At 44.4% G+C, this 13,325-nt stretch overlaps 1 protein-coding gene across 1 annotated transcript in view; it reads right to left on the bottom strand.

Annotated features, from left to right (window-relative positions):
• The window catches only part of CACNB4 (calcium voltage-gated channel auxiliary subunit beta 4), a 613,027-nt gene that overhangs the window by 408,457 nt on the left and 191,245 nt on the right, over positions 1 to 13,325 (bottom strand). Inside the window, exon 2 of the mRNA XM_069225181.1 lies at positions 12,996 to 13,115. Within this exon, the coding sequence (XP_069081282.1) occupies positions 12,996 to 13,115 (120 nt within the window). The remainder of the gene's footprint in view (positions 1 to 12,995; positions 13,116 to 13,325) is intronic.

Below are 13,325 nucleotides of genomic sequence, written 5' to 3'. Positions count from 1 at the left end.
GAAATAATAGGGGAATAAATACATCCGCCCCCAAAGCTATGCAGGCATGTAAAGCCATAGGAGAAAGATGACTCCCCACTGAATTTTGCAAATGTAACAAATTGAGGGTGTCATGATTGCTCTGCAAAGAATTGAGGGATGACACAGCACTTAGATCCCTACACCCTGAATTTAAAAGGATCATCATTTCACTTATCACAAATCCTGGGAAAGACCATTTGATGTGTTCCAGCTAGGGGCCAATATCTCTTCTCGACACAGACTTTAAAATCCTTACCAATGTACTGGCTAACAGACAAGGAAGAGTGATCCCACTTTTGATACACCACAAGCAAGTAGGTTTGTACCAGGCAGCTCCTCAGAAGATAACACGAGACTCTCCTTGCGCTTCAGTGACAAGGGTGGAAGACTTCATCTTCAATAGAAAGTGAGGAACGATCTGGGTGAAAATGTGGTAGTTTCTTTGGATAAAGAAAAGGTGTTTGACTGAGCTAAGTGAAAAAAAACTCTCCCGTAAACACAGGAAAGCAGGCTTGAATGGGTGTTTGTCGACATGATTGGTTGGCTCTATTCTTATTAAGCAGGATGAATCAACAGTGGGGACTTATATCTGAACCATGTTATGTTATGTTATGAAATATTGATTTGTATAGCGCACTAATTACCCAAGAGAGTATCCAGGTGCTTGGGCTGGTGTGTAGGTTTGTGATCTCCAAGATAAGAAGAGCCAAGTCTTCAGCTTCTTGTGGAACTCAAGAATTGAGGAGTAGGCTCTGATGTGTAGAAGGAGGTCATTCAATATCTTGGGTGCGATGTAGGAGAATGAGCGACCTCCAGTTTTGCCTTTGAAGACGGGGAGTTTGTGCAAGTGAGAGTCAGGCAGAGCGTAGGTGTCTGGTGGGTTGGTGAAAGTGTATGAGACTGTTAAGGTATTTTGGTCCAGTGTTGTGCAGAGCTTTGTATCAAAGCTTATGGGTTTCAGCAATACAGATCGCCATTTTATTTTCTTGGCATGATGCATGAGCAGGTTGTTTGCCACTCTTTCAGAGGTTTTTTTTTATAGTGTCCTGCACTGGCATAATTTAATTAAGTTTGAGTCTCGTTTTTAGCCTTTTTATGTAACATGTTTCATGATGGCATGCATATGCTATAAACCTCCACTGATATATGGATATTAGTCAATTTTATGATGTGTCTTATTATTGTTGTTCTTTTATGATTATTGCTTAATAATTGAATGTAGAAGACAATGATGATGATGAAGCAAGAGGTGCACACTGCGTTGACCCATCATATTGAGCTTATCATCTAGGATGATCCCTAGATTTCTTGAGTGTTCTGTGGGTGTGGGTCCTAGCTCTGACAGCCAACAGGGGGAATCCCAAGGGGAGATCTTGTTGCAGAAGACCAGTACTTCCGTCTTGTTGAATCTGAGCAGCAGGCAGTTGGTTCACATCCTCTCTGCCGCCATGGTCATGCAGCGGGTGAAGTTGGTTCTGGCGGTGGTTGTTTTGTCCATCAGGGAGAGGATTAGTTGTGTGTCATCTGCGTAGGAGATGTCTTGTGATTGGATGATATTGGCGAGCGGTGTCATGTATATGTTGAAAAGGCTGGGGCTAAGGAACGAATCATGTGGGACTCCGCATATCAATTTTTTGGTCTCTGGTGTGAAGGTTGCCAGCAAGACCCTTTGGGTTATTCCTGTGAGAAAGAAACAGATCCATTTGAGAGTGGACTTTTGAAAGCGGATCCTTATATGATAATCTCATAAAGTCTTCTGATAAGGGTGTTGTGAGAGATAGTGTAGAAGGCTGCAGAGAGTTTGAGCAGGATAAGGGCCGCTGCTTCTCCTTAACCCAGGATGATTTGAATGTCCTTGGTGGTCGCTATTAGTGTTGTTTCAGTACTGTGATTCTTTCTGAAATGGCAACAGACAGGGTGCTCTCTCTACCCTCTGCTTGTCCTGTTGGCCTGGAAATCCATGGAAGAGGCCATGCACCAGAAAGAAACTATCCAAAGTATTGGCACCTCCAATGGCCAACAGCAAATCTTTCTGTATGCCGATGATGCTCTACTCACTCATGCCAGGCAAGTCACTGATACAATAATTAATGTACTTGGTCTCCCAGTTTTAACTTCTCGGAGTACAGAATCAACTGGACCCAAGTGAATTTGTGTCTATGACTCATGCTGTAAAAACAGTCAGCAGTCACAGCTTTCGTTAGGTCCCTGGCAAGCAAAACTATCTGGGTATACTAGTGAGTTAAGAGCTGAAGAGCATGGTTCATGACAATCTAGGACAGCTAGACAAAAGGTGTCCTTTGATTTTGAAAGATGGTCGCAATTACAACTTTCCTTGTGGGAAAAAAGAGAAAGTAGTAAAGATGAACATAGCTCCATGACTGAATTATGTCACTGGCATGTTGCAGCCAAAAGTGCCCAATAATACCATGAAGGCCCTCATTACCATTAAAGGGCTTCAATACTGCATGCTACCATCAAGGAGAAAGGCCTTCAGCTACCGTAAGTGTCCTCATCCTATCTTGGTCACTGTTTGGCTTGCCTTGCGAAGATGCTCCCCTACTACTGACACTAACGCACTTGGGTGCCCCTGGAAAGAGGGACTGTTGAGTCACCCAAATGCATCAGTTATTTAGTAAAGCTACCCCAGTGCTGCAGTAGAGGACATTAACCCTTCACAGCATTGGCCTGGAACACCCTCCATAAAAAAATGGGAATTAACTGCTTCCTGCATGCTGTAGCATCCGTATTGAGGAACACGAAAATACACATTGGACACAGCACACTCAGTAGGTGGGCACTACATCCAGCCCGAGGTTCTTTTGTGTCTGAAGTACCCTTCCCCACATGTGGTACTACATGAGGGTTTGGACCCAGTTAAGTGGAGTAGCCTTAGGTATATAGGGGAATATTAGCAGTCCTCAAAACCTCTCTCAAGGGCACTGAAGGCCAAATGAGAGTGCCAACGTGGACTGGAGATTGAGGACAAGGATTGTTAAACCCTCGTGGACATCCATAATATATGACTGCGAGTATCACACCTTAAATTCAGTTACTTTAAAATCATACATGGCTGGCACTGGTGACACAGTAAACTGCATTCTGTCAGACTTAGCCCATTGTAGTACTGTAGACATCAATATCATGCACATTCTGTGGGCCTGCCCCAACTTCTCTCATTACTGGTCCTACATCTGGGACACTTTGAAAGAAGTGTGTGGGCAAGCGTTTGAGGGGCTTTGCATCATAGCTCTTCACTATCTCTGGAATGACAAATTATTAGAGGAGATGGTTTTCAACCTTGCTGGCCGATGTAAGGTTTACATCTTGCGGATGCTGATATCACCCTCTGTGCTGAAGCTCACAGACTGGTTTAGCGACATGAATATCATGGTAAGAGATAGGAGACTGATTTATTGTCTAGATGACCAGGCTCTCGTATTTGAAGACCTGTCGACATTTCCTACATACAGACACAGAATGATCTAGGAACCCTTGCTTAATGATGGCCCTTCAGCTTTGGACTTCGAAATCTGATCATGTCTCCAACAACTGCTGGTACATGTTACTGTACAGTTTAGTTTTGTTCCGTTTGTTTTAGAGATAACCTTGTGAATATATGTGAATATCAGATGTCATAATGTAAGTCTTTATCCTGCATTTCTTCACCTTGTGAGCAATACAGTGCACTGGCCCTCACAATGCAACGTAAAACCATGCAGGGCTTTACAACACATGCCTTTGCCCCTCGCTTTGAAGTCTGATATAAATATTTTTAGTTTTTATTACCCTGTAAGCATCTGTTCATGGCATGTAGTGCTGTAGATTCACAGGAGTGGTGCAAGTTGTTTTCTTTGAAGATTGTGCATAGGCATCAACTCCTTTCTTAATTTTGTTTCACACAGACGGGTGAGAAATGAGTGGAAGGTATGTGTAGGAAAATAGATGTTCATGCTAAAAAAATAATATATATATATATATATATATATATATATATATATATATATATATATATATATAACTGTAACACCCATTGGTATCTGGGGGAGGGAGGGTGCATATCAATCTACAGCACTACATGCCACAAACAGATGTTTACAGGGTAACATCCGCCATTCAATGGCTTCTGTTGCTGTAGATACACAAGCTCTGCAAGGACCGTAAAGTAGTCCCTCCTTAAAAGTGGTGGCTAGCCTGAGGGAGTTGCAGTAGTTTGAAAAAGGGTACGTAGCACTGCCTGGCCTGCACTGGCTTGTTGGTGTGCTAACCATCCACACAGTAGTATTTAGTGAAGGTGTGTGGTGTTGTCCATGTACCTGCTTTACAAATGTCACCTAAGGGTATGTTTCTAAGAAAGGCTATAGTAGCTCCCTTTTTACGAGTGGCATGTGTTCTGGGAAAAACAGGTAAAGATCTTTTCACCTTAGTGTAACAAGTTTGAATAAATTTGACCATCCAGCTGGCTATGACTGATTTGGATCCTGAGTTACCTTTATGAGGTAGTGAAAAAGCAACAAAGAATTGTTTAGGTTTCCTAAACTCTTTAGTTGTGGCTATGTAGTACATTTAGGGTGTGAAGAACCCTTTCCTCAAAGAATCTGGCTGTGGGAAGAAAACTGGTAGCTCAATAGATTGATTGAGGTGAAACTGGGAAACCACCTAAGGTAAAAATTGTGGATTAGTTCTTAGAACCACTTTGGCTCCATGAATTTGAAATAAGGGTTATTCTTAGATTAGTGCCTGGAGCTCACTAACATGTGTGAGTGGAGTGATGGTGACTAACAAAGCCACTTTCCATGAAAGTGAGCATGAGTGAGAGGGCTCAAATAGAGGTCCCATAACTCTAGTGGGTTCCACAAGGGGGGTAGGTTCACCTGAGGTGGAATGGCTAGTTTGAGTCCTTCCACGAAAGCCTTAATACCTAGAATTTTGAATAATGACAGATGTTGTCTATCTTGTAGATATACAGCTATTGCTGCAAGAAGCAAGTGAAAGGAAGTGTAAGAGAGATTGGCTTTCTGCAACTGAAGCAGATATCAAATGTTTTTTTGAACCGAGGCTTTTATTGGATCAATGTATTTGAGTTGACAATTTTGCACATATCAAGCACTAGTGGTTGGTCTGCGTGCTTCCTTGAGAATGTCCATACATTCTGCAGGCAAACAAAGGTAGCCAAACTCTATGATCTCAGAGCTAGGTTGCAAGGTTGAGTGACTTAAGGTTTGGGTGTCGGATGTGTACGTGATTCTGTGTGACAAGGTGTGGCCTGCTGGGGAGCTACTTGTATGGAACTACTGAGAGATCCAGGAGAGTGATGGACCAAGGCTGACATGTCCATGTGGCAGCCACAAGGATCATGGTGAGGGATGTTTGTCTGAGTTTCCGAACCAGAAAAGGAATGAGCGGAAAAGATGGAAAAGCGTAGTCAAATCCCTGACCAACTCATCCATAGAACGTGCCCTTGGATAGTGGGTGTGAGTACTTGGAGGCAAAGCTTGGGCATTTGTATTTTCTGCTGTGGTGAAAAAGTCTCTGTGAGGAGCCCCCCCTACTTTTTGAAGTACGACTGGAGGACCTGTGGGTGTAGTTCTCACTTGTGAACTTGTGGTTGCATCCTGCTGGGCAGGTGTGCAAAGTCGTTGTCTGTTTCGGGAGATATCCCACAACATGTGAATGTGATGGTGAAGAGCCCACTTACATATAATATGAGACAGGTGTGACAGTTGTGAAGACCATGTCCCCCCCGTTTGCGTAAGTAATACATGTCTGTCATAGTGTCCAGACTGGACAACCTAGTGAGACAGGTGAGGCAGGAAAGCTTTCAGTGCTAGGAAAACCTCCTGAACCTCTAGGTGGTTGATGAGTAGGGACTGGTGTTTGCCGTCCCGTAGACCTTGAATTGCCAATCATTGGAAGTGAGCACCCCAAACCATCCATGATGAGTTTGTGGTTAGTGTGATGTGAAGAACAGGGTATAGAAAAGGATGGCCCTTCAAAAGGTTGTTGGTTAGTCCACCATTACAGACATGGCTGGCTTTAGCTCTGGTGGTGCCCAGATGTAGCAATTATTTTTGGCACACCCCCTCCACCCACCCCGATGTCATAATCCTCAGATTCCCTCACTACCACCTGGCAATAGTATACCTCATCTCTCTATAGCCCCTCTCTCACATGTGTTTCACTTGTTTTAAAGCACCTACCGAAGGCTAGCTTTACTAATCCACTCAGCTAACAACATAGAATACAGTTATGAACTTTGCAGCAGGCATAATAACACTCCGCTCTACTTTATGGTCAGTCAAAGCTGCCACTAGACAAAACTCCAATCTCCCTCTGTAGCACGAACATTAATCACAAGAGTTATCTTGAGATTTTTATTGCTGCTTGAAAGCTAGATACACAAGGGACTCTGCATCAAGTCCTTTTAAAAGTTACTGCTAAACACTGCACCCCACCCTGAGGTTGGTGCCCCCTTGTAGGTGAGCACCCACTATAGCCATGCCAGTGACACTGCCCTAAAGCCAGCACTGATTGCAAAGAACGGTGAGTTTGTCAGCCTAACAACACTTGATCATCCAGGTGACACTGTGACTGAGATCATTGGCAAGATAGGCACTGCTGTAGTGGACACATGTGCAGTCTTGCATGAGGAACTATGGAAATGCAGGAAGCCATCATCCCTAACAGATGCATAATGTTCCTTACTGTGCAGGAATGGATTTCCTGGAACTGAGACAGAAGTGTCTTAAAATTCTGAATGCGAGCTGGACTAGGGTATGCTGACCCTAACTGTGTGTTCAAAATTGCTCCCAAGTAATGTTGAACTTATAGTGGTTGGAGATGGAATTTGAGAATGTTGAAAGTGAACCCCAGTTTGTGAAGTAGCTCCACTGTCATCCGAGGGTGTTGTTGACACTGTTGCAATGTACTGACTTTGATGAGCTAGTCATCCAGGTAAGGAAAGACGTGGATGCTTTGTCTGTGCAAGTGTGCTGCTAGAACTGCTAAGCATTTTGTGAAGCCAGAAGAAGAGGTAGTCATCCTGAAAGGAATGACTTTGAACTAATAATGTTTGACTGCAATAACAAATTGTAAGTATTTTCAGTATGCAGGGTGAATTGGTATGTGAAGGTAGGCACTCTTTTGATCTAGAGCTGCCATAAAGTCACCTTGCTGTAGAAGTTAAATGACATCCTGGAGAGTGACCATGTGGAAGTGTGCTGATAGCCATTATTTATTTAGAGGTCGAAGAACCAATAATGGTCTGAGGGACCCGTCCTTTTTGGGAACCAGGAAGTATAAGGAATATACTCCTAAAGCTTGGTGTTGCAGAGGAACGTGCTCTATAGCCCCTTTGGGAAGAATGGCTTGGACCTCTTGCTTGAGAAGCGATAAGTGTTTCTGCGATAACATGAGAGTGTTAGGGGGAATGTTGGGAGGTGTGGTAATGAGCTTTGGACAATAGCCACGTTGGATAATGGAAAGGGTTCACTGGTCCTTGCAGATGGTGTCCCAGATGATGTGAAAGTGTTGGAGTCTTTCCATGACAGGTTTTGGATGGTAAGGGGGAAGGCGTAAGTAGTCACTGTTTGGCAGTGGAGGAAGATCCGTGTGTGACAGTACTCTTTCCTCTCCCTTTGTTATTTGACCCCCTGTAGAAGCCTCTCAAATACACTCTACTATAAGAGGACTGAGGCTGTGTCCTCTGTGACCCGAAAGCCTATGTTGTGGAGGATTTGTATGTTCCCTGTACCCTTGGTGACGAGAGACATCTTTCTGTGTGGGAGTTTGTAAGGCACCCATGGCCTTGGCGATGTTGGTGTTCTTTTTCATCTTGTCAAGTGTTATAACCACCTGCGGTCCAAACGGGTGCTACTTGTCACAGGGCATGTTTAAAACTGCCTTTTGGACCTCTGGCTTGAAGACGGAACACTGAAGCCACGCATGCCTTCTCAAGAGGATACTGGTGTTGATCCCCCTGGCTGCTGTGTCTGCTGCATCAAGGGCACACAGGATAGCAGTGTTCGTAATAATTTAGCCCTCAGAGATAATTTGTTGTCCCCTTTTACAGCGCTCTTCTTTCTCCATCTTATCCCAATGTGTCCGATCAAATCATGCCAAAAGGGCTTAAAAATTGGCAATGCACCAATGATTTGCTGCCTGCGCCGCCACCCTCTTTCCTGCAGCATCAATTCATTTACTCTCCCTCTCTGGGGGAGGACAGTCCCCGATGGCTTGACCTTTAGCTAGTTTACAGGCAGTGGTGGCCACTATAGAATCAGGTGGTACTCATGCCCTGATGTGAAGTGGCTTTTAAGGGGCTGTCTTATACCTTTTATCCACCCTTGGTGTGATTACTCAAGAGCATACAGGTTCCTTAAATATGTCCTCTGCATGTCTGAGCATACCAGGGAGCATGGTAAGAAATTGTGTGTCCCTATGTTTGGAAGAGAGAGTATCGAGCAAGAAATCCTGCTCCTTGGGCTCTTTGTGAAGCTCTTGTGGCAGAATGCTGCTGCCCTAAAAACTACCTGTTGGTAGAAGGTAGTGTCCTCTGGAGAGGAGAGGCAAGCAGGGTAAAAATCTGGGTCATTTGGTGTAGCGGGATCAGGGTCATAAGCATATCACGGATCTGTATCATCAAGAGGACCCCCTAAACCCCCAGTGTAAGACTGTGGTGACACCTGAAGGATGATGGTCAGAGTGTTGAAACTTTTCAAACACTCACCCCCAGTCACAGATCTGGGTTTAATCCATCGTTCTTTTGCTCACCATGCTACCCCAGTTTAGACCCAGCCATATACAAATCAGTCTTCACCCTGTTCCCCATGGGAACAGTCCAGCCCGAACTACCAGGCCAGGGTCCTCCCTGGACTGGAAACAAGCATCCTGGGACCAGTTTCAGGGTATCACCCTTCATCAGCCAGGCTAGCTTGAATCGAGTAGCACAGTGAGCATGGGTTGCACGTCTGGGCATATCCTTCCCACTTAGGGCAACTTTAGCATCACAAAAGGATGAAGGATGGAGTGCTGAAACTTTTGAAACACTCACCCCCAGTCACAGATCTTGGTTTAATCCATTGTTCTTTTGCTTACCATGCCATCCCAGTTTAGGCCCAGCCATATGCAAATCAGTCTTGACCCTGTCCAGCCCAAACTGCCAGGCCAGGTCCTTCCTGCACCAGAAAAAAGCATCCTGGCACCGGTTTCAAGGTATCACCTTTCGTCAGCCAGGCTAGCTTGAAATCAATGGTACAGTGAGCACGGGGCCCAGGTCTGGGCATACCCTTCCGACTTAGGGAAACTTTAGCAACACAAAAGGATGATGGTCGGTGTTCTAAAACTTAAAGGATGATGGTCGGTGTTCTAAAACTTTTCAAACACTCACCCCCAGTCTCAGATCTAGGTTTAATCCATCATTCTTTTGCTCACCATGCCACCCCAGTTTAGACCCAGCCATATGCATATCAGTCTTGACCCACTTTTCATGGGAACAGTCCACCTTGAACTATCAGGCCAGGCCCTACCCAGATCTGTGACTAGGGGTGAGTGTTTGAAAAGTTTCAGCACTCCGTGTGGGAGAGCCGGAGCAACGGTGCTCATGTGCTGGTCAGACGAAAGTTATTGGATGGAAAAGGCTTCCTCCTCCTGCGCTGTTGGTTCCTCCTAAGTGAGTTCTTCCCCGAAGAGGTCCAGGGTGTCGTCCGATGTCCTTTGAGCCATTTTCAATTGACAAGCCCTACGGTCTCGAAGGGTCTTTTTGGATCTAAATCACTTACAGGCATCGCAGTCTGCCTCACAGTGGTCTGTAGAGAGGCAAAGATTGCACACGAGGTGTTGGTCAATGTGCGGAAACTTAGTATGGCACCGAGGATAGAAGTGGAATGGAGCTTGTTCTCTGGTTTATATGCAATACAATTTATTTTCATATAATAGTGCGTGAAGTTTCTTTAGTGGTGTATTTATTATGTCAGTGGAGTGTGTGTGTTATGCAAACGCTTAGCACATTGCCTCTGAGATAAGCCTGACTGGTCTGGCCAAGCTACCAAGCGGGTGATCAGGTGTAATTTTTGGTGTGTAGCTCCCTTACTCTGACTAGAGTGGTGGGCTCTGCCTGCCTTAGGTGTCTACCTTGAACCAGAAACCCCATTTCTAACAGGAACCAGAGCCCAAAGTCTACATGTTCTGCTCTCAAGACTTTCTATTGCAATTTTATACTGTTAAGTAGTTGTAGCTGTAGCAGCATTCACATTAGTAGGAGCAGTGCAACTACTCGTAACTTTGTGGATGATTCTGAAAAAATGTTAGTCATGCCATGCATAAGTACGTCAGTGCAAGGTTGTCATACCCCATTATTGCTTAAATTATGCTTAAATTATGCATGGCATAAATTACAAAGTAGCATTATATTAATGAGCATGGTTTAGATATGCCATTTTATTAATCATATATGTGCACAGACTATGCATCACACAGTTTAAATTTGTGTGTAGTTAGGACATTAGCACAAATATATAATTTATATAATGCCTCACGGAAAATGTTTCCCTCGAAATGCCTTTTCTTCCTACACACAACCAGTGAAATTAGGGAAAAGTGGTGGACTTTCCTGCAACAATCGCTGTTAGTGTGATGTGCAGATCAGTGTGGGAATGCATTACTAAATACTTGTGAAGACCCATAATGCTGAGAGAGTGTGAGAGAAGAGATACTTATGCTCATGCGCTGGTGTGGCTGTGTGCGTTTGTTGAACTCAACTTCGATGCATTTCCCTGGTCACTCACCCCCCCCCCTCCCGCCCCGGTAATCTACACACTACATACAAAAGGTAATTACAAGTACATCATTTGTGCTTACTTTGCATAACTTGTCTACACAGATTATAACGTATGTGTAAATTTAACAGTTTGCAATTTAGGATTGGTCAGTAAATTCCACTTGTTGAAATAACACTTTTTTTTTTTTTAGATATGCCATCTAGGCCTGGAAATCCTTTGTGCCCATTTCACAAAAGCCTTTATAAGTACTGGAAGTAACACTACAGGCATACTCTTTTACATATTCTTACACCCCTTTATGACTCGGCCCCGAAACTCTCTATTAGTAAAAGCGCATCCTTTCTATTTTTTACTTGTGGTAAATGAATATGAACTGATTAGTCTCATTTTATACCCATTTTTAGATGTTGTGAGGGCAATTTAAAAATGCTTTGAAAAGTACTCCAAATTCTTTTGCGAATAGGCCTCAATATCTTTATTCTTTATTTGAAACGAGTGGAAATTGAAATGGGTTCAGGTAATGACCAGTTAGGAGCGACAGAACAGGTGTAAGAAAAACACGTAATGGCCATCCTGAAAATTCAAATTTTATTGATGGGTTTGAGCAGGGCTGGGAATTGGTCCCTAAGAATGGTCTGGGCATGAAATATGTGGAGATCAAAGAAAGATCAAAAAACTTTGAGCATGAGGATGAGTAAACAAAAGAAGTTTTGTTATTGTGCTAAGGTACCCGGTTCTGTTGTCATGAACGATTTACTAGCAAAACTGAATGCCTTTCATGGGAATCCATCGCTGGTGTAGGCGGGTCAGAACCAGATTTTTAAGATGATTTCTGAGCACACAAATGATTGTTAATTGTTAATTAGGTTGGTGATCAGGGACGTAGCTTCGGGGGTGTGTTTGGGGTGTTACACCCCACCCCCCCCAATAAATGTACTTTCTGATTAATAATTGGGTACAATTGCTTTCAGTCAGGCATTGTGAGATGTCAGTCTCATTGATTTCAGAAGGAATTTTTACATACATACAGACAAAAAAGCACACACTTGCATTCTGTCTTTTGAAAGTCCTCAAAAATGTATTTTTTTTTACAGAATATTGTATTTCGGCTCTCACTACTCCTACCAAACCACATTCCTCTCCCTTTTCAGCCCCTAAGGCCCCTCATAGACCTGCCTGTCCTACAATGTATTTAAACATTATGGCCCTCATTACGACCTTGGCGACCGCCGGGCGGCCGGCAATGCAGCCGCACTCCTGCCGCAGCCATCAGGAGATCCCAGCTGGGCCTACGGGCGGAAACCCAGCGGGGATCTCGGCTGCAACACAGGAGCCGGCTCCAAATGGAGCCGGCGGTGTTGCGGCCGTGCGACCGGTGCAGTTGCACCTGTCGCGCTTTTCACTGTCTGCATAGCAGACAGTGAAAAGCTGCACGGGCCCGTGTCAGGGGGCCACTGCACTGCCCATGCCAGTGGCCCCAGGGGCCCCGCAACTCCCCATACCGCCAGCCTTTTCCTGGTGGTTCAAACCGCCAGGAAAAGGCTGGCGGTAGGGGGACTCGTAATCCCCTGGGCAGCGCTGCTAAATCGCCGGGACCAACGTGGCGGTAAACCGCCGGTCCTGGCGGTGCGACCGCGGCTCTTTCGCCGCAGTCGTAATACTAGGGATTTCACCGCCAGCCTGCTGGTGGTGAAATCCGCCACAACAACCCTGGCATTCCAAGACCGCCAGGGTTGTAATGAGGGCCTATATGCCAGCCTGATTGTCAGAAAATCTGAAGCTCACCCGACTTAATACCTGCACCACTCCCGACCCCCAACTTACTGTCCAAGCTATACCCCTGTTGTGATATGCGTATTTATCCCATGCAGGCATCTAGAGAATCTGTAAGGGACCCAGTCCTCAATGGTCAGTACTGGGCACCCCTGTTTAAAGGACACCTTACATACTGCTGTAAGTAAATCGAAAATTTCAACAAGTGAGGGATTCCCAGGCAAGGGAGACATTTATGAGCATATTTAGTTCCTCAGTGTGAATTATCTTCTTTTACTAAGAGGAATAAACATCAGAAAATTTAAGATTTGATAATCATACGTTTTAGATTCATCAATGTCTTTGTTTCATTTGAACTCTGGACTATGGTTACATGACTGAACAAGTGGTAAGCGATGTAACTCTTTCATGATCACAACCTACCTTCGCCCTTTCAAGTTGTACAGCTGCTTGTTGCTCTTTCTCCTGGCGAATTGCTTCCCTGTCCTCTTCCAGAGAGGCATCGGAATCTGATGGTCTGCTTGTGTAGGAATCTGCTGAGCCCTGCAGAGGAATATGTTTGGAAAATGTGATTTATGCATTCCATGCGTTTAATGTTACTTAATTTCTTTTATACATAGTGACGCAATTTCAAAGCAGTTTCTAAGTGACTGTAGCCAAATATCAAAACGGTACACAAGTGACACATTACGATACTGAAAAATACACTTAGCTAAATTACCGCAAACCTGAGGAAGAAGAACATAAACTATG

Source organism: Pleurodeles waltl, chromosome 3_1 (genome assembly GCF_031143425.1).
Source record: "Pleurodeles waltl isolate 20211129_DDA chromosome 3_1, aPleWal1.hap1.20221129, whole genome shotgun sequence".
Taxonomy (NCBI): Eukaryota; Metazoa; Chordata; class Amphibia; order Caudata; family Salamandridae; genus Pleurodeles; species Pleurodeles waltl.
The sequence above is the reverse complement of the archived record's forward strand: the minus strand, read 5'-3'. Positions and strand labels throughout refer to the sequence as shown.